Source organism: Populus euphratica, unplaced genomic scaffold (genome assembly GCF_000495115.2).
Source record: "Populus euphratica unplaced genomic scaffold, PopEup_1.0 scaffold113.1, whole genome shotgun sequence".
In the NCBI taxonomy this organism is placed as follows: domain Eukaryota; kingdom Viridiplantae; phylum Streptophyta; class Magnoliopsida; order Malpighiales; family Salicaceae; genus Populus; species Populus euphratica.
The window spans coordinates 325,017-352,491 of NW_011499984.1; the positions used below are offsets into that span (position 1 = coordinate 325,017).

The 27,475-nt window shown below is 32.9% G+C and overlaps 1 protein-coding gene and 1 pseudogene across 2 annotated transcripts; one reads left to right on the forward strand and one right to left on the reverse strand.

Annotated features, from left to right (window-relative positions):
* LOC105139998 (ABC transporter G family member 26-like) overlaps positions 1-19,890 on the reverse strand; it is a 40,817-nt pseudogene extending 20,927 nt beyond the window's left edge.
* Positions 19,891-21,077: 1,187 nt separating this feature from the next.
* Positions 21,078-24,276, forward strand: LOC105139970 (E3 ubiquitin-protein ligase At4g11680-like). Of its 2 annotated transcripts, XM_011046620.1 has the most exons (5): positions 21,078-21,892; positions 22,000-22,033; positions 22,072-22,616; positions 23,290-23,680; positions 23,821-24,276. In XM_011046620.1, exons 3-5 carry the CDS (start codon positions 22,114-22,116, stop codon positions 23,965-23,967), a joined length of 1,041 nt encoding a protein of 346 aa, XP_011044922.1. In that variant the 5' UTR covers positions 21,078-21,892; positions 22,000-22,033; positions 22,072-22,113; the 3' UTR covers positions 23,968-24,276. The 2 variants fall into 2 exon arrangements, with proteins under 2 accessions (XP_011044922.1, XP_011044923.1); XM_011046621.1 differs by having other exon boundaries at positions 21,081-22,616; positions 23,299-23,680.
* The last annotated feature ends 3,199 nt before the right edge of the window (positions 24,277-27,475 follow it).

The following is a 27,475-nucleotide window of genomic DNA, read 5'->3' on the forward strand; positions in this document are numbered from 1 at the left end:
TGGAACCAGTTGAAAACATAAAAGTTGTAGGCAATTGTCTCAGCTATCTTGTGTAAACAATTCAGATCATTTGGACTTTTTAAACTCTAGATATGGGTCAAACACTGAACAGTGCTCGGGCTAGAAGACAGATTCGGACTTCTTTGTTGTTGCTCCAATTTGGATTTGAAAATGGCCTTTTTAAATCTTGGGCTCCATATGAAAGTTGTAGGCCTATGTCTTACCTTTCAATCCATATAAAGTGGACCTAAATCTGAGATCTACAAGTCTAGATATGATCTAATTACCGAACAGTATTCCAGTTTGGACTACACCGGCATCTCTTTTCGGAGTTTAGCCATCTCTTTGTCCTTTCAATTTCTGTTCTTAAATTCATCAATAAATCCTTTCATTTATGTGATAGGCCTATATTTAAAAATAAACATTTACCACAAATTAAAGGTATCTTATATTATTAGATATATTATTATAAAACATGCTTTAGTTAAGGAGTTATTGATACTTCAAGTGCAAAATGATAATATAAAACCTTGATAAAAATGCACTTTTAAGTACTAATCAGGTATGTTAGTGGAGCTTATATGATGCCTAAGAATATTGAGGAGGGGGATGATGTTTTCATAGATACATGGGAAGCAAATAATACAAAGATCATTACTTGGATCAATAATTTTGTTGAACATTTGATAGGTACGCAGTTGGCGAAGTATGATACAACAGAAAAGGTTTGGGATCATCTATAAAGGTTATTCACGCAATCAAATTTTGCAAAATAATATCAATTAGAGAATGATATACAAGCTTTACATCAGAAGAATATAAGTATTCAAGAGTTTTATTCTACCATGAAAGATCTTTGGGATCAATTGGCTCTTACAGAATCGACAAAATTAAAGGCATGTAGTGCTTATATTGAGCGTAGAGAGCAGCAATGATTGGTACAGTTTTTAACAGCACTTTGCAATGACTTCAAAGGACTTAAAGGTTCAATTCTGCATCGTTCTCCACTGCCTTCTGTTGACTTTGTTGTGAGTGAGTTATTGGTTGAAGAAATACGTTTTTAATCTTATTCTGAAAAGGGAATTCTTTCTGTTTCAAATCCTTCAGTACTAATAGTACCTTCTAAGTCATTCTCTTATTATCAGAACAAACCTTACATAAGGGTTAGCTTCAATGAGTGCAGTTTCTATAAGCAGAAAGGTCATTGGAAGGCTCAATGTTCTAAGTTGAGACAACAGAATCAAGCGTGAAAGTCTGGTAGTCAGTCATAACCTATTACTTATAGACCACCCTAGGTTTATAAACCATCACATTATAATACTGCAGCAGTAGCTTCCCCAGGCTCTATTATCGATCTCAATACTTTGGTTGAGCAATTTCAGAAGTTTCTCTCTTTGCAGCCACAAGCAATGTCCGCTTCTTCTTTCATAGGTTAATTGCCTTATAATTCCTCAAGCATGTCATACTCTGAATGGGTCTTGGATTCTGGTGCTTCCTATCATATGTCTCTAGATTCCTCATCTTTTACCTCTATGCTCCCTTTATCCTCCATTCTTGTTATGACTGCTGATGGCACTCTTATGCCCTTAGCAGGTGTTGGTTCTGTTGTCACACCTCACTTGTCTCTCCTTAATGTTTATCTTATTCCAAAACTTAAATTGAATCTTACGTCTGTTGGTTAAATATGTGATTTTGATGATTATTTAGTCATGTTTCCTGGTTTTTTTTGTTGTGTACAGGATCTGTAGTCTTAGAAGCTGATTGGGACAGACCGTATAGAGAATGAACTATATATTTTGGATAAGTTAAAAGTGTTAGTTGTTACTACCGCTGCTGCTACTACTACTATTGATTTGTCTTCCGTTTATTTGAGTCTTTCATTTTCTAGTTTTTATTTATGGCATTCTCATCTAGGTCATGTTTCATCTTCTCGTTTGAGATTTTTGGCATCCACAAGAGCTTTAGGAAATTTAAAAACTTATGACATTTATGATTGTAGTGGATGTAAACTGGCAAAATTTTCTGCTTTACCTTTTAATCGAAGTATTTATGTTTCTTCTTCATCATTTGTAGCAAAAAAAAAAAAACAAATGTGTTTTCTATTTCATAAAGCATGTGCAAAATTATTGTTACTATGATGGTAGAGTAAGGAGAACTTTTATGACTCTTGAGATGCATCTTAGTAACCATTCTTAATAAGGTCTATCATAATACTTCTTGAAATATTCAGGTTTACAAACTCTCGCATTATTATCACTTAATTCTGTTCATATACTTATTTAACATGTATTCTTAAACCTTAATTTACACACACTTTAACATATGATTGTGGGTTGCATATTGGATTATTATATTATTTATGTTCTTTTGTTAAAGGTAACACCTAAGGAAAAGGGATAGTATATAATAAAAGAAAAAAAAAGAAAAAAAATGTTGATAATAAAAATGTAGATAAGTTTGGTTTCGTAGCCTCCCTAACCTAAACAATTAAGCCCGAAGGGGTGTTTTAACACCTAATACCCTAAAGTCAACTGACTTGGGAGCTATTGGCCCAACGCTTGTTACATGGGTTGAGGAGAAAAGCTTAAGGGAATCAAACATTGCACTATCTATATATCAGTATCTGCGACCCGAGTTATTAAGCTCGTAGGGGTGTCTTAACACCTAATGCCCTAAGACCAACTGGTCTGGGAGTCATTAGCTGAACGCTTGTTACATGGGTTAAAGATGCATGATATTTTTAAATTATATATATATAAAGAAGAAGAAAAAAGAAGACAAAAATAATAATCTCAACCCAAGGAAGTTAATCTTAAACATCAGAACAAAAATTTTGTTTTCGTCCAAGAAAAGCCCCATAATTATGTGTTGATACATTGAGCACAAAAGAAAGGTTTATTAATATCTTGTTAAGAGGTATTGAGCAGATATATAAATTTAATGAGGTATTGAGCAGATATATATATATAAATGAGAGTTTGTTATCTGGATAGATTAATGGAAGTTAAATGATGAATACCTTGCTTTGTGGAATTTGCAAATTGTTTTTCTATTTTACGCTTTGATTACTAGGGACTAGTAATAAGCTGGTTGGGGGGTGTGATTAGTACTTAAAAGTGCATTTTTATCATGGTTTTATATCATCATTTTGCACTTGAAGTATCAATAACTCCTTAACTAAAATATGTTTTATAATAATGTATCTAATAATATAAGATACCTATAATTTGTGGTAAATGTCTATTTTTAATGCAGGCCTTTAATTTATGGTAAATGTTCATTTTAAATGCAGGCCTATCATATAAATGAAAGGATTGATTGATGACTTTAAGAACTTAAATTGCAAGGGCAAAGAGATGACCAAAATTAGAAAAGAGATGTCGGTGCAATCCAAACCAGAACACTGTTCGGTATTTGGTCATATCTGTAGCTATAGATCTCAGACTTGGTTCTACTTTATATCGATGGAAAGGTAAGACATAGATCTATAACTTTCATATGGAGTCCAAGATTTAAAAAGGTCATTTTTAAGTCCAAATTGTAGCAACAACAAAGAAGCCCGAATCTGTCCTCCAGCCCGAGCACTGTTCAGTATTTTAGCCATATCTGGAGTTCTAGAAGTCTAAATGAGCTGAATGTTTTACACAAGACAGCTGAGACAAGTTCCTACAACTTTCATGTTTTTGAGTGGCTCCAATTTTGACGTTATCAATGACGTTTTGGGCAGACAAGAGAAGATAAGGATTGTCACCAAGTCAAGAGTTGGCCACCCACTTATCAATTAGTCATCAAATCAATAGTTTCCAATTTTGGCCTATAAAAGGAGGCATTTTCTATGCATTTAGGCATCTTGGTTTTCAGATTAAGATCATGCTCTTGCTTTCTCTCTTTGTATTTTTTGTAATATTTATGCTTTGCTTTCATTAATATCAAGTTTATGCCTTTCATTTCCTTTCATTTACTTAGTTAACTCTTATCTTATTTATGTTCTTATTTTGTTTATTTATTTTTCTTTCTTTCATTATGTCTAGCTAAATTTATTATGTCAAGGTGAAAAGGTTACACTAATGGTGTAAGAATAAGTATAGTATAAACTTAATATGGACTTTAATGTTTGATACTAACATGTTTTGTATTTGTTATCTTGTTCACTCTTTAATACTTTGCTTGTTAAATGACTAATCTGGATTTATGTTGTATAACACTTGGTACAATAAATGCTTGGCACTTTCATAGTTCATACTGTATGGTATAACCGACACCTGAGCTATGAAAGGAACTTGATTTGTTGTTAACATAAGTTATAATCATGAATGCTTGACGAGATTTACAAGTACTAGCATTAATCGAATAAGATGACTAATGTAATCATGTTAACAATATATAATCTGATTGGAACCTCCTTTGTGTGTGGTTTCCAATTCAATAATAAGAGTTTATACTATACTTGTTTGACATACCATTAGTGGAACCTCTAACCTTGACATTTGTTATTATCATTGTTTAATCGTTACATTAATATTCCATCTCAAAGTTCTCATCTTCTTCTTCTTCTTCTATTTCTTTATTATTATTATTATTATTACGTTTTTTTTTTATTATTATTATTATTACTATTACTATTACTATTACTATTACTATTATTATTATTATTAGTATTGTTATTATTATTATTGTTGTTGTTATTGTAATTGTTATTGTTGTTGTATTATTGTTATTTATAATTTGTACAATTAACCTCCTTGTGGTTCGACCCCGGTCTTGTCGGGTTATTTATTACTTCGACACTCCTGCACTTGGGAGAAGACATCAATCTTTTTTATTGCTACTAATATTATTGTTGTTGTTATTGTTACTATTATTGTTGTTTATAATTGTTATTTATAATTTGTACAATTAACCTCCCTATGGTTCGACCCTGGTCTTGTCGGGTTATTTATTACTTCGACACTCCTGCACTTGGGAGAAGACATCAATCTTTTAGTCGTGTCAATACCCCCACATCTTTTTACCTTTAAGAAAATTTCTCATTACATAACTCCTATACGAATAGTTCTTCCCATCTAACCTCACACTCACAAACTGAAGCGAATCATCCTTTTCAGTAGCCATAATCAACAATCACAGAAAACTAGAATGTAAAAGTAGTGGAAAACCAAATACCAAATTATAAAAACTGAACAAAAATTTAGAAACTAAACAAATATCTTCTCAAAACTATACAATTACTCCAAAACACAAAACAAATTTGTAGAAACTGAACGCAAATACCAAATTACAAAAGCTAAAGGGAAGATGAAATACCAAAATAATTGCAGAAACTGACAAAATATCAAATTTTACAGAAGCGGAAGAAAAAATCTCAATCTAAAAAATTTAGATCTGCGAAGCTATGTTCGGGATTAAGCCTCGTTCCATAAAACCAACTTTGATACCATGTTAAAACAATTAAGATCAAACATAAAAAGGAGGCTATAATTCTGAATAATCTGTATATTATAAATGCATAGTCTTAACCTAAATACAAATAAAGTATATATAGATTAAATTGAAAGTACTATTTTACCTTTAATAAATAAGACTACATAAATATTATTTAACATTTTGCTTCTTTGATATTAATGTTGTTCCTTCTTACTGGAGGCCTTTATAATAAAACCAAAAGACACAAAGATTCACAAATGAAGGCTCAAATCCAATCTAAACTTTTTACGGCTTTCCTTAGGTGACCAATTTATACGACTCATGGAAGGATCAATTACAGGAATGAAAGATTGTAGTTGGTCAATCAATTGTTCAGCAATAGCAGCAGAGATTATGATTTGTCGTGCAGAAGATGTTAGAAATTCTTGTTCCACAGCATGATCAAGAAAAGACAACAACTTATCATAATAACCATTAACATTTAACAAACCTATGGGTTTATGGTGAATATGCAGTTGAGCCCAAGAGGAAATATGAAAGATCTCTTCCAATGTACCTAGACCACCTGGTAAAGCAATGAAGGCATCAGCATGGTTAAACATTGCATTCATTCGAGCCGACATTGTGGAGACCTGAAGTTCCTCTCCAATTGTTTTTCCAATGATGTCCCCTTGTGCTAAAGCTTTAGGGACGACCCCCAAAACTTGACTACCTCCTAAAAATGTAGCTATTGACACACCTCCCATTAACCCAAGACTGCCTCCCTCATACACTAAATGAATCTTTCTCTCAGCTAGCACTTGACCAAGATGATTTGCTGATTCTAAAAACTCCTTTTCTTTCCCAGGACTAGATCCACCGAAAACACAGATATTTCTTATATGATGACTTAAGGAACTTGCCATTTCTACACACTTCTGTATTTGTTGAATGTATGGGTTGAGTAGAAATGAAAGTAAGGAAGAGAGGGTTTTATAGATGAGAAATTAGAAAGGCAATCATAACACCTATATGTAGGCCAGCTGGAGTCTCACACAGTCTCTCTCTCTTTTTATTTATTTACTTTTGAAAAAGCATGTGTATGTACAGGTAGTTGTGATTGTGGCTCACATCTTCCCTTGGTTTTATGTCCAAGAACGGCTTAAATGCCCTCTATGGGTCGGGGATAGGCTTCCCATCCAGTTTTCTTAAAAACTAGCAAATAGGGTCTTTTTTAGTCAGATTCCTAAGACTAAGTTGATCATGTTCTTTATGAAATAGTGGCTATAAATCATGAATTATACGATGCATATCTCTACTAGGATGCGTCTCAAGAGTCAATAGAAGATTATCTAAAGACTCCTTACTCAGGCCATCCTTAATGAATTGTATTTTATCTTCAGGATTTATAGATATCATTCCTAAAGAACGACATTGTGTATTACAAGTCCATCTAGCACATCGATGACAGACTTTCATTTGTTTTGCACGACGTTTCTTTGCAAAAGTGCTTTTACGTGTTCCAGACATATGTGAAATGAAGGAGTTAGAGGACTCACCTAATAATCGTACCTTTGCTTCAATCAACCAGCGAATATCTTTAGGAATTCCATGATTCATTAACAAGCTCAATCTTGCACATCTAGCACGGTAAATTTTTGTAATCGCATTTTAAGGTAGAGCGGGAAAATACTTTTTCAATTTTTCAAGATTAGTGTCCATTTTCAAATGAGAATTGGAAGAGAGATTCAAAGAATTGCATAAATATATACACAGATATCAATTATTGTGGGAAACTGAAAGAACCGACTTAAGTCACGGAGTACCGTTATCCGCCATTTGACCGGGGTGAGAGAAACTAGCAAAAATCACTCAAAAATAAAAACAACATGAGAAAAACAAAAAAAATCAACCTTTATCTACAAGATCATTCAAACCAGTTGATTTATTTTTACTAGGAAAATTATCAAAGTAAGATTTCAAAAGATGTCCATTTTCCTTAAAAACATTGTCATTCATTGAATTCTCAATATCACAAGCCCCATTAGGATTGTTCCATCTTGGTCTTAGCTCTCTAGGGAATGCATAAAGTTGAGAATTATAAAACAAAACTTTTTGACCAGTATCAACTTTTTGACAATTTTCACAAGTTTTGCAGAATGCATGCGTGTCCTTGAATATGGTGGGCCAATAAAATCCATTTTGAAAGATTTTTGCAGCTGTCTTTTTTGACGAGAAATAACTTCCACATGCTTTAGAATGAAAAAGTTTAATGATGACTTACCTCATTGTCGGGAATGAATCTTTGAAATATTTGATCAGGACAATATTTGAATAAGTTAGGGTCATCACACTAAAAGCTCTTCACTTCGTTCAAAAACTTTTCTTTGTCTTGGGTACTCCAATCAGCTGGCAAAATCTCCTAAAGCAAGAAAATTGATATTTTTATTATACCAAGGCATTGGACTAAGAGAAAGTAAGGATTCGTTAGGAAAGTAATCATCGATTGGTGTGATGTCAGATGTCGAATCTGTTGTCACTGTTGATAAAAGATTCGCATCAACATTTTTTGTGCTTGTTTCATCTGTGATTTCTTCCTCAGAATAAATCATTTGCAAATCTTCAGATTCATCCAATTCATTTTTACTTAAAGTAGATTCAAGTTGATCATAAACTAATTCGTCAATATGATCTACTTCTTGTAAATCATTATCATCTCCAGGTTGCTTGCAAATGTTGAAAATATTCATCTCCAATGTCATGTTTCCAAATGATAGCTTCATCAGTCCATTCCTACAATTAATCAATACGTTAGAGGTTGCAAGAAACGGACGTCCTAAAATAACAAGAAATGAATAACATGCTTCAACAGGTTCTGTGTCCAAGACAATAAAATCCACAGGATAAATGAATTTATCGACTTGTACTAACACATCTTCAATTATTCCTCTAGGCACTTTTACAGATCTATCAGCAAGTAAAAGAGATATAGAAGTTGGTTTTAACTCACCTAGATTGAGACTCTGAAAAACTGAATATGGAAGTAAATTCACACTATCACCAAGATCAAGTAAGGCTCTTTCAATTTTATGCTCTCTAATAAAGCAAGAAATTGTAGGACAACCAGGGTCTTTATATTTCAAAGCATTATTATTTTGAAGAATAGCACTTACTTGTTCGGCTAGAAAGGCTTTCTTTTTCACATTCAGTTTTCTCTTCACAGTGCATAGATCTTTTAAAAATTTAGCATAGGAAGAAACTTGTTTAATAGCATCCAGCAAAGGTATATTGATCCTTACCTGTTTGAAAATTTCAAAAATTTCAGAGTTATGATTGACTTTCCTTTGTTTGGTCATGGCTTGAGGAAATGGAAGTGTTGGCAGAGAATCAGTCTTTTCTTTGCAATTTTTAGATTCAACCCCTTCCTTATCCTTAGAGATTGACTCATCATCTTTCTCATAAGGTTCAAGAGAGGGTTTTTCAATAACCTTACCACTGCGCAGAGTAGTGACTGATTTGACTTGGTCCATGTGTTGGCTTTTGGAACTACTTGCATTTGCATTATATTGCCCCTTGGGATTTTGTTGTGGTTGAGATGGAAACTTACCTTTCTCTTGGAAACTGAGAGCAGATGTTAATTTTGCAAGAGTATCTTTAAAATCTGTCATGTTTTGAGCAAGTTGAGTATTGATTGTCTCTTGCTTTTCAATGAATGCATGCAATGTTTCCTCAAGATTTCTTCTAGAAGGTGGAGCATAAGGAGGTGCATATTCATGAGAAATTTGGAAATTGTGGTGTGCTTGAAACGGTGGTTGTGAAGTTTGTGCATTGTTGTTCTCACTCTTCCAACTGAAATTTGGGTGATTTTTCCAACTAGAGTTATATGTTTGGGAGTATGGGTTGTGGTTGGCCCTTTGAAAACTGTTTAAAGCATGGGCTTGTTCATGGAGACATTCCTTAAAAGAAGGCAAGGTTGGACAATCGTTGGTTGAGTGTTCATTTGTTTCACAGATTTGACACACAATGTTTTCAACAGATTTTAATTGACCACTCTTTTTCAATTCTAGTGCCTCGACTTTTCTAGCTAAAGATGCAAACTTGGCTTGAAGGTCATGATCTTCCCTAAGGTTGTACATACCTCCACTAGATGTATGAGGTTGAGTTTTACTCTATGCCTTATAAGTACCCGCGGTGTTCCAATTTTGAGCATTTTCAGCTAACAAGTCTAAGTACTCCATTGCTTCATCAGGGTCTTTATCTTCAAAAGTTCCATTACTCCTTTGCTTCATCATGGTTTTTATCTTCAAATGTTTCATTGCACATCAATTCAACCATTTATCTATCTCTAGGTGTCAACCCTTCATAGAAATGTGAAACCAATCTCCATGTTTCAAAACCATGATGAGGGCAAGTATTAAGCAAGTCTCGATACCTATCCCAACATTGGTAAAATGTTTCTCCTGGTTTTTGAGTGAAAGTAGTGATTTGTCTTTTGAAAGAGTTTGTTTTATGAGATGGGAAAAACTTCTTTAAAAATTGTTGTTGCATTTCATCCCAAGCACGAATGGATCCTGGTCTTAAATTTTGTAGCCATGTTTTAGCTTTATCTTTTAATGAAAAAGGAAAAAGCTTTAATCTGATGGTGTTCATGCTACAATTTAAATTATTATATGTGTTGCAGACCTCCTCAAATTCCCTTAAATGCAAGTATGGATTTTCCAATTCCAAACCATGAAAAGAAGGTAAAAGTTGAATAATACCTGGTTTAAAATTAAAATGAGATGCATCGGGAGGAAAAACTATGCATGATGGTGCACTTGTTCTTGTGGGATTCATATGGTCTCTAAGTGTTTTAGCACGGTTATTCTCATTATTCTCATTATGAAGTGATTGAATATCTTCTTCGACCATATTTTCTAAAAATGATGAGGATACCCTACAAAGTCTACCACTTGATGTACGTGACCACACTCTTATGCACGTGTAGGAATAGAATAAAAGGAAGAAGAAAACAAAAGAAGAAGAAACAAGAGAAAAAAAACAAAGTTATATACAAGAAAAGTGAAAAGAGAAAATAAAAATTATAATTTATACAAAACTTACCTCCCCGGCAACGGTGCCAAAAACATGACACGACTAAAAGATTGATGTCTTCTCCCAAGTGCAGGAGTGTCGAAGTAATAAATAACCCAGCAAGACCGGGGTCGAACCACAGGGAGGTTAATTGTATAAATTATAAATAACAATAATACAACAACAATGACAATTACAATAACAACAACAACAACAACAATAACAACAACAATAATAATAATAATAATTAGTAGTAGTAGTAGTAGTAGTAGTAGTAATAATAATAATAATAATAATAATAATAAAGAAAAAGAAGGAGAAGAAGATGCAGAAGAAGATGAGAACTTTGAGATGGAATATTATCGTAACGATTAAACAATGATAATAACAAATGTCAAGGTTAGAGATTCCACTAATGGTATGTCAAACAAGTATAGTATAAACTCTTATTATTGAATTGGAAACCACACACAAAGGAGGTTCCAATCATATTATATATTGTTAACATGATTACATTAGTCATCTTATTCAATTAATGCTAATACTTGTAAATCTCGTCAAGCATTCATGATTATAACTTATGTTAACAACAAATCAAGTTCCTTTCATAGCTCAGGTGTCGGTTATACCATACATTATGGGCTATGAAAGTGCCAAGCATTTGTTGTACCAAGTGTTATACAACATAAATCAAGATTAGTCATTTAACAAGCAAAGTATTAAAGAGTGAACAAGATAACAAATACAAAACATGTTAGTATCAAATATTAAAGTCCATATTAAGTTTACATTATACTTATTCTTACACCATTAGTGTAACCTTTTCATCTTGACATAATAAACTTAGCTAGACATAATGAAAGAGAGAAAAATAAATAAATAAAATAAGAACATAAATAAGATAAGAGTTAATTAACTAAATGAAAGGAAATGAAAGGCATAAACTTGATATTAATGAAAGCAAAGCATAAATATTACAAAAAATACAAAGAGAGAAAGCAAGAGCATGATCTTGATCTGGAAACCAAGATGCTTAAATGCATAGCAAATTCCTCCTTTTATAGGCCAAAATTAGGAACTATTGATTTGATGACTAATTGATAAGTGGGTGGCCAACTCTTAACTTGGTGACAATCCTTATCTTCTCTTGTCTGCCCAAAACATCATTGATAATGTCAAAATTAGAGCCACTTGAAAACATGAAAGTTGTAGGCAATTGTCTCAGCTGTCTTGTGTAAAACATTAAGCTTCTCAGCTTTCTTGTGTAAAACATTCAGCTCATTTGGACTTCTAGAACTCCATATATAGCCAAAATTCTGAATAGTGCTCGGGCTGGAGGACATATTCGGGCTTTTTTGTTGTTGCTACAATTTGGACTTGAAAATGGCCTTTTTAGATCTTGGACTCCATATGAACGTTATAGGTCTATGTCTTAACTTTCCATCCATTTAAAGTAGACCCAAATCTGAGATCTATAGCTCCAGATATGACCCGATTACCGAACAGTGTTCCGGTTTAGATTGCACCGACATCTCTTTTCTAATTTTGGTCATCTCTTTGCCCTTACAATTTAAGTTCTTAAAGTCATCAATCAATCCTTTCATTTATGTGATAGGCCTGCATTTAAAATGAACATTTACCATAAATTAAATGTATCTTATATTATTAGATATATTATTATAAACATGCTTTAGTTAAGGAAGTTATTGATACTTCAAGTGCAAAATGATGATATAAAACCATGATAAAAATGCACTTTTAAGTACTAATTAATTTGATTTGATTCATTCTAATGTATGGGGACCTTCTCCTGTTGCCATAAAAGGAGGGTCTTGATATTATGTTTTTTTTATTGATGATTGTGCTCGTTATTATTGGGTTTATTTAATAAAATATCATTTTGAATTCTTTGAATTATTTGCAGCTTTTTAAGCTCTTATCAAAACTCAACATTCTACTGTGATTAAATGCTTTAGATGTGATTTGGGTGGGGAATACACCTGTAATAAATTTTGGCAATTGCTTGCCTTAGATGAAACCATCCACCAAACTTCATGTATAGATACTTCTGAGTAAAATGGTGTTGCTGAAAGAAAACATAGATATATTGTCGAAACTGCTTATTCTCTCTTGTTGTCTACTTTTGTTCCTAGTGAGTTTTAGGGAGAAGCTGCTCTTACTACTGTAAGTTTGATTAATACAATTCCATCTTCTCATAGTTCGGGTCTATCTTTTGAAAAGTTATATGGGTATGTCCCTGATTATTCCTCATTTAGAGTCTTTGGTTGTACTTGTTTTGTTCTTTATCCTCATATAGAACACAGTAAGTTATCCTTTCGATCCACTGTTTATGTCTTTCTGAGTTATGGTGAAGGTAAAAGGTGTATCATTATTTTGATCTAATAACTCAGAAACTTTATGTGTCTCGTCATGTTGTCTTTCTTGAGCATATACCTTTCTTTTTTGTTCCATCCACTACTCATAACATGATTAAATCTGATATTATTTAATAAATCCCTTTTCTGAGGATTCTAGTAATGATACCTCTCCCCATGTTCGATCAATTTGTACTCATAACTCTACAAGTACTGGTACTTTACTCTTTGGCATACCTGAAGCTCCATTCTCATCTACAGCCCTTCAAGCTTCATCTAAAATTGTGGATCCATCTCCACGTCAGTCCATCTGTATTCGTAAGTCCACAAAACTACCAGATGTTACTTATTCTTCATCATTTACTTTATTTTTAGCTTCTATTCATTGTCTCTTTGAACCCTCTTACTATAAAGAGGTAATTCTTGATCCACTTTAGTAGTAAGCTATGGATGAGGAACTTTCTGCTTTGAATAAGACAGATACTTGGGATCTGGTTCCTCTACCTCCTGGTATTTCACATGACTCTGGATATGTTTGTAAACTTAAGAAGGCATTATATGGTCTCAAACAAGCACCCCGTGCTTGGTTTAAGAAATTCTCTATTGTGATCTCATCGCTTGGTTTTGTTTCTAGCAGTCATGATTCTGTTCTTTTTATTAAATGCACTGATGCAGGTCGTATCATTCTATTTTTATATGTTGATGACATGACTATTCCTGGTGATGACATTGATGGTTTTTCAGTTTTGAAGATAGAGTTGGCTAGATGATTTGAAATGAAGGATTTAGGTTATCTTCGATATTTCTTGGGTATTGAGGTGGCATACTCACCTAAAGGTTACCTTCTTTCTCAGTCAAAATATATTGCAGATATTCTTGAGTGGGCTAGACTTACTAATAACAAAACTGTAGATACTCTCATTGAGGTTAACACAAAGTACTCTTCTTCTAATGGTTTACCTTTGATGGATCCTACTTTATATAGCATTATTGTTGGGAGTTTGGTATATCTCACCATTACTCGTCCAAATATTGCATATGTTATTCATGTTGTTAGTCAGTTTGTTGCTTCTCCTACTACTATTCACTAGGCAGTTGTTCTACGTATTTTACGATATCTTCGGGGTACAGTTTTTCAGAGTCTTTTACTTTTATCAACCTCTTTCTTGGAGTTGCGTGTATATTTTAATGTTGATCATGATAGTGATCCCACAGATCGTAAGTCTGTTACTGGGTTCTGTATCTTTTTAGGTGATTCTCTTATTTCTTGGAAAAGTAAGAAACAATCTATTGTTTCTCAATCATCTACCGAAGCAGAATATCATGCCATGACATCTACTACCAAAGAGATTGTTTGGTTACATTGGTTACTTATTGATATGAGAGTTTCCTTTTCTCATCCTACTTCTATGTATTGTGATAACCAAAGTTCTATTCAGATTGCTCAAAACTCTGTTTTTCATCCTACTAAGCATATTAAGATTGATTGTCATCTTACTCGTCATCATCTCAAGCATGGCACCATTGCTTTGCCTTTTATTCCTTCTTCCTTGTAGATTGTAGATTTCTTTACCAAGGCACATTCCATCTCTCATTTTCTTTTTCTGGTTGGCAAACTCTCGATACTTGTAGCTGTTGCATCGTGAATTTGAGGGGAGATGTTAAATAATATTTATATAGTCCTATTTATCAATGGTAGAATAGTACTTTCAGTTTAATCTATATATATTTTATTTGTATTTAAGTTAATACTAAGCATTCATAATATACAGATTATTCAGAATTCTAATCTCTTTTTTATATTTGATCTTAATTATTTTAATACAAATATCCCACCTCTTTTGATACTCAAACTTGCAGCTCCAAATAGTTCCCCTACTCCCTTTTAATCACAAAGAAATACATTATGTGGTAATCATAAATATACATAGATTTTCACCTAAACACACAAAACATGTATATATATTGTTTTAAGATCCTGTTTAGCATGGCACTTCAACTGCATTTTTAAAAATTTATAAATATTTACCACATTTTCAAACATAGGCTTACTTGACATGTGATGGTTATCAATAGCAGTGGCGAACAAGGTCAAGAAGAAGCAAGGGACTGTTCTCTTGAACCCTGCCATGAAGTACACTATGACCATGAAAAATGTTGGATAGAATACATGAGCCACCATGTCACTCAGAGTGCTGCACGCATAGTATGCGCTTAATCTGTACATGTCTGCTTTCCTTTCTTTCACCAAATAGATCTTCTCGAATGGAAAGACATATACTGCTCCAAATATCGATGATGATGTCCAGAAAATGCAGATGTAGAACATTAAATCGACCTGTATAACAGCCCATTCCAGATATAAAGGACTAAAGTAACTTAAATATTTAAAGTTGATTCCATTAGTAGATTCATAAAGTGTGTCATGGAAATTAACCTGGTCCCTTAATTGAGCCTCAGTTCCAGCTTTTGATTTCCACCATAGAAGGCCTAATAAGACTTCTACTCCTAGCGCTTGGATGAATCTCAGCTTATCAAAATAATCTCTACATCTCTCTCTAGATGTTCTCTTGTACAAAATGATGAACTGCTCCCACCAAGTAAGTGGCCAATCCTTAATTTTTAACTTGAATCGCCAGTTGAAGAAGCTCGGGTACCTTTTTACTTCGGTGATTCTCTTCCTTTTCTTTTGGCTCCAGCTGAGTTTTGAATTTTACTTGAAGGTACTAAATGCAATAAATACAGAAGAAGCCAATCTTAAGAAGCACATGTATGATAGATGAAGGTACTAAATGCAATAAATACAGAAAAGGGTCAGAGAGAGAGAGAAATTAAGAGTTTATTACATTGATTACTGCCTTTTCAGAATCCAGGACCCCGTTTGGTGCTGATAGATGAAGGGCACGCTTATGTCATTCACTTGTCCGGTTGCTAAATCCAGCAAGAACTCCGCAGGATTCATGGCTATATCAGGAATCAATCGCAAATCCGAAAAATATTCCAGAGATTCTCTAGGCCTCCCATAGTACAAAGGGTAGCCTTCTGATATCAGCAGAAGCTTATCAAACACGTGTAACATTCTGCTCGAAGGCAGGTGGATTGTAGTAATTATTGTCCTTCCTGACTGTAGACCATCAAACATATTCTTATCAGGACGTTTTCAAATAGCTTGAGGAGTTTAATCTATTTGAAAAATAATACAACCCTTCTACTTTGATACCTTAGCTAGTCCTTGAAGGATTTGTAGGAGTCTATTGGCTGATGTGGAATCAAGGCCTGAAGTTGGTTCATCAAGTAACAGTAATGAAGGGTCGACAAGAATTTCATAACCAAAGGTTACTTTTCTTTCTCCTCCGGATATTCCTTTTACAAAGATCCTAATCCTTGGGATTAGTTATATTACGCACAAGCTAGCCAAACATTAATAAAATAATTAAAAAAAAACAAAGCCCCTCCATTTTTGTTTGCCAACATCTGTGATCATGCAATAATCTTCTCACAAAGTTATAACTCAAGAGCAAACAACTACCTACTGTACTTATAACGTTGCACACGTTACCTCTCAAGGCCTAGCTCCCTTATAATCATCTCAACTCTGGCGTACCTCTGTTGCCGGCTAATGTCTCCTGGAAGTCCTAAAAATGCAGCAAAGACTAAAGTTTCATCCACTGTGAGTTGCGGGAGGAGCGCATCATCTTGTGTCACAAATCCAATCCTATGCACAAAAAATTCATTTAAAGGCATAACAATGATACAGAATAATGATTTGTAAGTAGTAGTCAGCCATCAACGAACGAGACACGAGCTTTCTTTAAAGTTCGCTAACCTTCTCTTAATAGCTGCATTATAAGGGATATCATCATACGTTATTCTTCCTTCAACATCTTAACTCAATCTTCCTCCTATAATCTTCAACAAGGTTGTTTTACCACTACCAGAAGGACCCATCAAAGCAAGGATTTCACCAGGGCAGACGCTTCCTGTTACGCCCTTCAAAATTTGCTTGTAGTTATCCTGATCCAAGCCAAGCCGTATCCTGATCCAAGTTAAGCCGTGAGACTACCTTTGAAACCACTGCCTTCACTGGGTTGGCAGAGGAAGCTTTGCTATTCCTCACCTTGCACTCCACATATTCAAACTGCATTGCATAGATATAGCACAAGCATGATCCAATTTACACTTATCTTGGCATATTAACCCGTACTTGAAATTATTGGTAAAAAAAAAATCTGAATCTATTTTAGCCTTCAAGATGACGATAAACGAATAAAAGAAAGAAAAGATTGGCTGTTCATTACCTTCAGAAATATTGGAAGAGGGCCATCTTTATTCATATTCAAGCTAACATATTTATTTGATTTTGCATGATGAGGAGAAAGGATGCAAACATATTGTGTATCCTAACCATAAGGAGAATCATGAAGCATAATTACTTTTATTGCAGACAACCACACAACTAGCTTGTAAAATAAAATGTTCGAATGGGTGGCTACACTTTTAACTTGTAAGACAAGACATTCAAGTTAATGACTGCACTCTTCACTACATAATGGGATGTTCAAATAAGCATGCCCATGGTATGAATGTGTTTTAACATCGTTTGATGAGCTCCACGATGGTGAGGATTTATATCAACATTGAAAGGGAGAATTGCTTAAAATATATATATATATATAAAGACTAGGCTCCTTAACCTGAGCCCACTTTGTTTGACTGATGGGCTTGATTTAAACTTATTTTTATTTAGCATTAGGCTCGATTTTGAGCCTATTTGGACCATCAAGAGGCTCAATTTTAAGTCCACTTTCAAATGGCTCGGTTTTGAGCCAACATTCCTTCATCATTATGCTCGAGTAGCAGTCTGCTTTACAATATCAAATTTAGTTTAGTAAATCCTTTCATTCAAGTAAGTTTAAGCTAATCTAAAAAAATAATAAAAGTCCTCGTTTTAGAAAAATAACTAAATATTTCCTTTAATAATTTGATGAATTTTAATATACTTCTAATATTTTCTTAATTTTGTTTTTTTATCTTTATTGGATTATTTTAAAGTAGTTTCATAGTCTCGATATTAAAAATAAAGTGTTCACAAGGTATTTAGAAAGCTTATTTTATGTCATATAGGATTGTACGTGTTGAAGAAATGAAAAATAAAATTGACCTATTTTTTTTAGGAATTGCCAAGATTTTTTAAATAATTTCATTGGTACTAGTTTGTAATTTATTTTTTTAATAAGAGGTAAGATTTGTTTTACGTATTAACATATAATATAAAGACTTAAAATTTCACTATAACAATGAATAATAAAATATCAAGGTCTTATTCACTTTGATTCTTAAAAAAATTTAGGATTTGTTTTTAATTTTATCCTTTAAAATTAGATTTATTGGGTATTGAACTTCATAATTTATTTTAATTTTTTTTATATGTAGTTATCTTAATCTCATGATGTAAATCGCGAATTATGTGAGTTATTTATATTGATTTGGTTTATTTTTCTTATCCCCTTTTTAATTAATTTCTTTTACTAACTTTATCGTTTAACATTAATTTAAATGAGAATTGAATTTCATAATAGTTTCTTTTATTTTCTTTCTATATAGTTATTATAGTCTTATAACTCGAGTTGCAAGTTTTGCAGGTTAATTACGTTGACTTGGGTTTTTTTAGTCATTTTTTTATTTTTTTTAAAATTTCATCATTCAACAGTGAGTTAATTAAGAATTAGATTTTATCATTTTTTTATTTGCTTTATATGGATTATCGTAGTCTCCTGACCTAGATTGATTGATGTTAATTTTTTTTTATTTTTTTACTTTAATCATTCAACATTAAATTGATAGGAAATTGAGATTTATAATTTATCATTTTCTTTCTAAGGGGTCATCATTATTTTTTGATTCGGGTCATAGGTTAGGTCGATTAACTCTAGTTTTTTTTAAAAAAACTTTTTTAGTTGAATTGTTTTCATTTTATCCTTTCATATTGGGTTGATTGAAAATTATACTTCATAATATTTTTTTGTTTGTTTTCTATGATATTATTCAAGTCTTACGACCTAGATTATAAATTTAGTCAGTTGACTCGGGCGATATTTAATGGCTTTTTTTAAGTTGATTCCTTTTAATTTCATCTTTTAATAGTGATTGAGAATTAAGTTTCATAACTTATTTTAATTTGTTTTCTATAGGGTTATGTTGATCTCATAATCTATGTTTGGCAAGTCAAGTCAGGTTGGTTTGATTTATTTTTTTAGTTAAATTTTATTTTTAATTTTAACTATTAACATTGAGTTGATTAAAGATTGAGTTTAATAAATTTTTATTTTATTTTATTTTCAATAAAATTATCAATATTTCATGACTTAGGTAACGAATTTAACAAGTTAATTTGAGTTTATTTTAGTCGATATGACATATTGATGTTTTAATATTTAAAAAAATATTATTTTGATTTTTTAAATTAAATTATATTTTAATTGACCATTCATATTATTTTTGAATATATCAAGTAAACTATATTATACTATGTTTATCTTTATATAATAAAAAAAATGTTAAAAATTACATTAACAACATCTGAATATTCTTTTACATTCAAGGAAAATTAGTTCGGCTTGTAGTGTAACACAGATAATGATATAGTTAATACTAATATTTTGAAATGAATATTCAAGATCGAAAACTTATGATTATCGCTGAGTGGACAAGTTTTATTCTTAATTCAATACCAAAAACGTACTGATCAGTCTGTGTTAACCACCGAAGCTCTCCAGCAGGAATGATCATGAAGTGTGTCTGAAGCTCTCCAGTAGGAATCCTCCCACTGCAACAGAGGAGAGTGTTGATCATACAAAATCAAAAAGGCAGCTTTCACCTCCGTCACGACTCACGGAGATGATCATGAAGTGTGTCTGAAGCTCTCCAGTAGGAATCCTCCCACTGCAACAGAGGAGAGTGTTGATCATACAAAATCAAAAAGGCAGCTTTCACCTCCGTCACGGAGATCGTGAAGTGTGTCTGTCTGGCCAGTCTTCATGCGCCGCCTGAGAAAGAAACATGATGGACCGCCAGAGCAAGCAAATGCATGCATGCATGCATGGATGCATCTAGCCCTACACGTCACCCTGTGCATAATAAGCATTGAGTGCAAGCAAAGGTCGGGTGTCGCCCTCTCCCTTCAACAATTATTTATTTAATAGAAAAGAAAAATCAAAGATAAGTTTGCCAAAATTGTTAAAAGTCCCATTTGTTCTTATCGTATGTTCCTATCACACACTTGCGTCTTATTTATCTACACGTGCATGTTTTCGAAAACGACAAGCTTTCAACATGAGCTTCACACGCGGCTTCGGTTTATTGGCTAGGTGCCATAGAATTTAATTCAAGTGTTTTTATCGAATTACCATCTGTTTTATTGCACGGGCATCTATTGTTAGTGTAACTGTCTTCAATTTATTGGTGAGATTTATTTATTTTTCTAATTAGATAGGGGGAATTTTTATGCTAATGTTTTTTTTTAATTTAATTTCAGTCTATTTTTTGAAATTTTTCTTAAAAAATTAATTAATTTTTTTTTATTTCAATCTCATGTTACAATTCGTTAATGGAGTTAATCTAAATTAATTTAATTTTTTTTAACATATCAAAGGTTATATTTTAGTAAATTTAAATGGAGTTACTTAGATTATCTTAGACTTGTGCGAATATCCCGTTCTTGGTTCCTAAAAACATGTCTTCTGCCCTTGTTATGTTAGCGTCTCTAATCTTGGTTGGACTCAGCTTGTCAGCTAAACCAGCAGCCGCTGCTGTGCTTTAGTGCATTAGTTTAGTGCCGTCAATTAGTGAATTGACTGCTTTACTTTACTGCATCATCGGACCTGGATTACCTTTCCTTTCTTTCCAATGCCCGGAGACAAATTGAACGAATATTTTTTTTACCATTAAAAAGAATTATCCCGACGGCGTATCTATGTAGTGTAAGCTAATAGTTGGTGCTCATGCAATGAATTACTGACTTGACAAAAGATCTCGAGAGTCAACAAGTTGGAAATAAGGAAGAAAGAAAGAAGAGGAGACGACAACATTCGAAGGATCACGGGCATGGGCACAGCATTAGAAGACCAAATGCTTCCGCAAAGGAGGACGGCTGGGGGATATAAGCGGAAGTAAAAGCAAGACAAAACAGAGGGGACTGCTCCTCAAATATGGTAAGAAGTTGCTAGCTGGATTAGGTGGCCAACCTCTCACCATGGATTTAGAATCCCCCGATCACTGTGCCCGCTATGCTTCAAAATCTCTCCTTTTATTAACACTTCAATAAACAAATATCAACACGGCACTTAATTTAATAGACTTTTATCCAATTCATCAAAGAAAAGTAGACATTAACTGGAAAAAAAAATATCCCAGTCCTCATTTTGTGTCGCAAAGAAGCAGTGGTTGCTAGCTTGTCTGTTATCAGCTTAGCTTTGATTGCTTGATAATCAAAAACCAGAGGGGAGTTAGGCCAACGGTTAGCAAAAGAAAAAAGAAAGAAAGCTTACTCCCTTGATATCAAAGCAAAGCTCTTTTGGCTTTTGCAGTTGATTCTTGGTCACCATCTGAAACCCAACCTTCACCTTCCTGTCATATTCACTCCACAACCATCTCTCTAACTTCCTTTCTCTATGTTGCCCTCCAAGCTTAAATAAATGCCCACTTCAGTTTTTCCACTTTGGTGTGTTTTTTGTGTTCTTGGTTAAAGCTATAAGGTTTTTGAGGGAAAAGTCCTGGTCTATTGATAAAATACCCTTTTTAAGTTTCGAACGGTTGTAAAGTTTGATGGTATGTATTTCTATTTCTTTTTCTTTTTGGTCAAGATTGAAGCCCCGAGAGATTCTAAAACTGGTGCAAACCAAGTAGTGTTCTTCAATCGAGGAGCTGTATCGAACATGAAGAAGCTATAGTTTGTTTGTGCTTCAAGGTTGAGCCAGTCGGTTAAAATATAGTGTTGTTAACTTTCAAGAAATTGGAGCCATCTCTGGCCACACCATGCTCTGGTATTTGCCTTTTTGCCTTGCTGAAATCTAAAGCTTTCAATCAAAACTTGCTGTTTGTCTACTCTGTCTGATACCCAATAATAGAAATTTTGTGATTTCTATATTAGTGCCATATATAGAATTCATGCTGGCGTTCGAATTCCAGATAACCCTGAAAACCATCTCATTATTTGAGCCAACCAAAGGCTTGTACCTGAAAATCTCTGCTTAAAACGTTCCCCATGAATACGCGGTACTCCTTTCCAACAGATTCATTCCGTAGTTCAAGTCCTGCAGCATCACTTCCATCAAATTCTCCAATAGGAGAAGAGCATGGAACTGCGTTTCTCAGAAACAGGTCTCCTCGCGTTGCCCCGTCATCATTATTCGTAAGAACAGCGATGAGAATATCTAGAGCAAGATGGTTCACCTTCTTGAGGAGAGTATTCCATTACCAGAATGGCTCAAGGTCTAATCTTGGGTCTAATCCTTTCAATTCTAGCTCTTGGATGATGCTGGAGTTCGTAGCTTTGCTCCTTCAAATATGCATTACCACGTTCACCCTGGCTATTTCGAAGGCGGAGAACCCTGTTTGGCCTGTGAGAATATGGATTACTGGGTATAATATCGGTTGTGTCCTCAGTCTGCTGCTTCTTTATGGACGTTACCGGCAACTTAATGCAACTCAAGGCGATGGTTTTGGCCTACCCGATTTGGAGCAACAGGGGGGCAGTGAGGAATCCAGGTATTTTGTTAAAAGCTATTCATCCCAAGTTATATCTATGCTGAAAATTTATTGGTATTCAAGCGTTACTACATAATATGATGCGAGTAATATGAATTTTGGCTGACGAGGAATAGATTTCCAGCAGCATAAAGAACAGGAAAAGGATGCATGATCTCTGTATGATCACGATGCGTGATCTCTGTGTGATCTAGCAAATAGCTTCGGGATCATCAGTGCCTTTAGAATTTCCTGATGGCTATGCTCTGGAACTTTTCTAATTTAGCAAATAAAACTTTTCTGCATGGCTTTGGGTAGTGAATTGGTGCTTCTTAATCTCTTGATCAGACTTCGCTGTTGCAGAAATAATAATTTTAGTTACTATAACCAAAAAAACTTTGATGGCTTTTAATTAAAAAAAAATAAAATCGGCCATTGCAAATCCTTTTATTCTGAATTTTGCTTTCAAGTTGAATAACCAATGTCACAAAGGTTGCTATTAAATAAACAAATTACTTTATAGGGAAAGCAACAAAAAATTATTTAATAGTAGCAGAGGGATGAAGATCATCAAAATCACCATATTTCTATGTCAAAGATTGAGTAAAATGACAGAACTATAGTGCTGATATAATAGAATGATAAAAATATTTTTTCGATCTATTTGTGTTCCTATTGATTAATATATATATAGCGTATGCAGGTACTCACATTTGATGAACAAGTGTCGGGCCTCACTGGAACTCTTCTTTGCGATATGGTTTGTGATGGGTAATGTTTGGGTCTTCGATTCTCGTTTTGGAACCTCCTTCCGTGCTCCAAAACTCCATGTGCTCTGCATCTTTCTGCTTGCCTGGAATGCTCTAAGTTACTCATTTCCATTTCTGTTGTTTCTACTGCTATGCTGTTGTGTGCCACTCATTAGCACTGTCATTGGCTACAACATGAGCATGGGGTCTGCCGAGAGAGGGGCGTCCGATGACCAAATATCCAGACTACCAAGCCGGAGGTACAAAGCTGTTGTCACCGATTCAGAGTTTCGCAACAGTGTTGATTGTGATTCAACCGTTGCAAGTGAAGATCTGGTAAGTCCTGTTTTGTAAATACACGTAGCTAAACTACCCTATCAGCATGCAATCAGAGCATGAGCTGAAAAGCCATGGATGATCATCTTCCTAATGATTTCTCCTTTCTTCTTCTTACATTTGTGTCATGATATTGACAGGAATGCTGTATATGCCTAGACAATTATAAAGACATAGAAGAAGTTAGGCAACTGCCATGCTCCCACATGTTTCACCTCAAGTGTGTAGATCAATGGCTTCGAATTATATCCTGCTGCCCTCTCTGTAAACAAGAACTGGAAAAATAGAGGGCAAGGCAACAATAGAGAACTGAAGATTTTATCAAGCTTTCTTCACAGTGTGCGATTCTTAATTATTTTTTTTACAAGGTTCTTTTTTTCTTTTTCCCTTTTTTGTGCTAAAAAGATTATGTATTTGTATGGTTATTCGAGTGAGTTTTTGGCTTGTACAGAGGAGCTCACCAGTAATCATAAATGTAGAACTCTGTCTTGGGGTTATATTTGGCAGTAGAATGATAGGAGTGCTTGCTTCCCTGGGGGTAGGGAATTCTTTCCTCTTCAAGGATATATACCCCATGATCTATACATGATTTTTTTCCAAGTAATGGTAATGGATAACGGTATACATGTAATTGAACTTAAATAAAGCATATATTATAACCTTGATAAATTAAAACTCCCATCTTGATTAAATAATATTTTTCACTATTCTCAACCTGAGATCAACGGGTTAAATTAATAATTCATTAAATCGGTAATATATATATATATATATATATATATAAACACATAGTTCTTACTTATATATAAATTAATAATTTTCTTGTACACCAATACATAAACACATACTCAATTAGATAACTTTTGTAAAATATGACTCAAATATTACCTTTTTTCCATTAAACCCCCCATTAGAAAATCTTATAAGCTTGTAAATCCCGACGGAAAACCTCATCTTGTAAATTGAATAATGAGAAAATAAAATAAAAATAGAAATAAATAGTTGGGATGAGATTTTTTATTATTAAATATTTATTTTTGACATTAAAAATGAAAAGGAGATAAAGCTTCTGGGTCATAAGATCCCAATTAAAATTTTAAAATTTTACGTTATTAGTAAAATATTAAAAAATTTACTTGATGAAATTGGTTAATTTAAAAATAAAATTTGTAATGTTGAATGATTAGGAAAAAAATTTAATTTTATAGATTTAAACTATTATGTATAATAACTTTTAAAAGTGGACCGAGATGAGATATATTCTTAAATAAAAAATATGTTAAAATCTAATTTAATAGGTATTGGGTTGTAGAAGAGGTGTTTTTTAGTTGGATGGTGGCTATTACAACCCCTAAGGTTGTTGAAGACACCATATTTATTCGTTTGAATGTGATCACTTCATCATTCAAAATTGTTAAAGAGGGAGATGAATAATGGACGAACAACACATCGTCTAGGCTAAACCCTAGAACTTAGAGTTTTCTAATTTGTGTTTTAACTAGTTTCAATTTGGTCCTTACTCTTTTAATTCTTTTTAATTGTACCTTTAATTATCTCTCCATTTTTAATTACATTCAATTACATCTCTACTAAATTTAATTATTAATTCTAAATTTCATTGTCTTTTAAAAAAAATGTAATAATGTTGCAATTAGCAACAATGCAAGATTACCTTTCAAGATTCGATCAACTTCTTTTAGGATTAGTACATTTAAGGTTATTGCTATAAATAATGTTGATTACTCGGATGAAATTTATGATGAAATTTATGATAAAAATAATGATTGTCAATGGTTGTAAATTTTTGTTCCTTTTATGTAAGTATATCAATTCCACTATGTGCACTTTAATCTAGTATTTTTTTAATTCTCTTTTCTTGATCAACTAACTATATAGAAAGATGCAACGGTAGAATTTAGCATTTTTCCATTCTCAATTCATTGTATATTATTGAACTTTTATGGGGCTTTCTTCGACTTCTAATTTTAAGATCAAAACTTTTGTTTTTAAATTAAGTTTCAACATATAAAATCTCTTCCCATGAGAAAATTCAACAATCTTCAATGTTATACCATGAAAATTCAACAATCCTAAAAAATATTAAAATAAATAAGGTTAAGGTTAAGGCTATAAAAAAGTGACCTATATCTAAGATGGTAAATATATCACCTTATACTTTGATATGCATTTATAATTATTTTTCTATGATTTGGTATAAAAAATATAAGTGATTTTTTTTTTAGTTCTCATATAAAAGTTTACTGAAATTTTCATCAAAATTTTGACAAAGTTTCCTTTATACTAGGAGGTCCCAAGTTATTCATATATATCCTTTTTACACTTCTAATATTTTACATCTAATAATTCAATCACAACCTAATCGTCCTGGATCTCAATTCCACAATATCATCATCATCACAACCATAATATTTATAATATACATTAAACAAAAAATATCATTATAGAGGAATAAATGAGATAAAACACGAATACATAAAAACATGATTATATGAATTTCAGAGTTAAGTTCATCTATTTCAAAATATAATGATATATTCCCTAGAACTACATAATAAAAAGTGAACAAAAGTTAGGATTTACTTCTGTTGTGCATGCAATGGTTCTGAAACAAAATACATAATATTAAAACATGAATATCACAATAAGTATAGTAACACAAATATCCAACAATTTAAAAAGACAAACATAAATTCATATTCTATTCACTTCTCCATTTTTGTTTCTATTGAAACGCATTTTCATTTAACTATTAAAACCGTTTTATCTATTATTTTTAACTTCCATTCAAGAATCCATAAGATCAACCATAACTATTTCTCCCTAACTCATTGTCAATATCAATTTCACATGTATCATCATTACCTTGTAGGCATCGATGCTTGTTGATCCCCTTACTTAAGACCCTAATATTCATTAAATGTATGCTAGTCTATGCATGGTGATCCCCTTATCCAGGATCATAACATACACTAAATATATGCTAGTTCATGCCCCATGGGCGTCGTTGCATGGTGATCCCCTTACCTTGGATCCCAACACATACTAAATGTATGGTAGTCCATGCATAATGATTCTCTTACGCGGGATCCTAACATACACTAAATGTATGCTAGTCCATGGCCTATATGAGTCGTTGCATGGTGATCCCCTTACCAAATTAGTGTTATGACTATATTCATGTATTTTAAGAAACTCAACATTTGAATCTAGACAAAAAATTTCTAGCATTTTAATTTCTCACAAAAACATTGCCATATTTTATTTAATTAATCAATATAGTCTGTAATAGAAATTCTAGGCCACAAAGAAATATATTTTTCCCTAATGTTAAGGTTTATGTGATAGTTTTGAAAGTAAGACCATTCTCTTTTAATAAATAGATTGTTTCTTTCATTAGAGATTTCTTTTTAGAAAGAATTGAGGTATTTTTCAGTCATAGTTATTAATGTATTTATTAATAACATATCAATTTATACAAGAATACAATTAATACTATTTTGAAAATAAGTTACAAAGGTATGAACATAAATTGAAGGTACCATTTCTAAAGTTAAAAAGAGAAGGAAAACTTAAGGTTTATGTCTCACTTCTTTTCCAAAAATTTATGATTTTTTTATGAAAGAGAGTGAGCAAAGCTAAGTAACAATTACATTTTAGACATTGTAGTTTAGAAAATCTAATTGTCATGCTTAAATAGCTAGAGTATGTTTATTTGAATTGATTTAACTGGCTTACATCTTAGATAAATTGATATAGTTAACTTTTTTTTTTTAC

Bases quoted from the DNA above. Each gene is read 5' to 3' on its own strand.
- LOC105139970 (XM_011046620.1), top strand. From the start codon at position 22,114: ATGAATACGCGGTACTCCTTTCCAACAGATTCATTCCGTAGTTCAAGT. The intron at 22,617-23,289 runs GTATTTTGTTAA...ATATATATATAG, and splicing joins GGGGGCAGTGAGGAATCCAG to CGTATGCAGGTACTCACATT. The intron at 23,681-23,820 runs GTAAGTCCTGTT...TGATATTGACAG, and splicing joins CCGTTGCAAGTGAAGATCTG to GAATGCTGTATATGCCTAGA.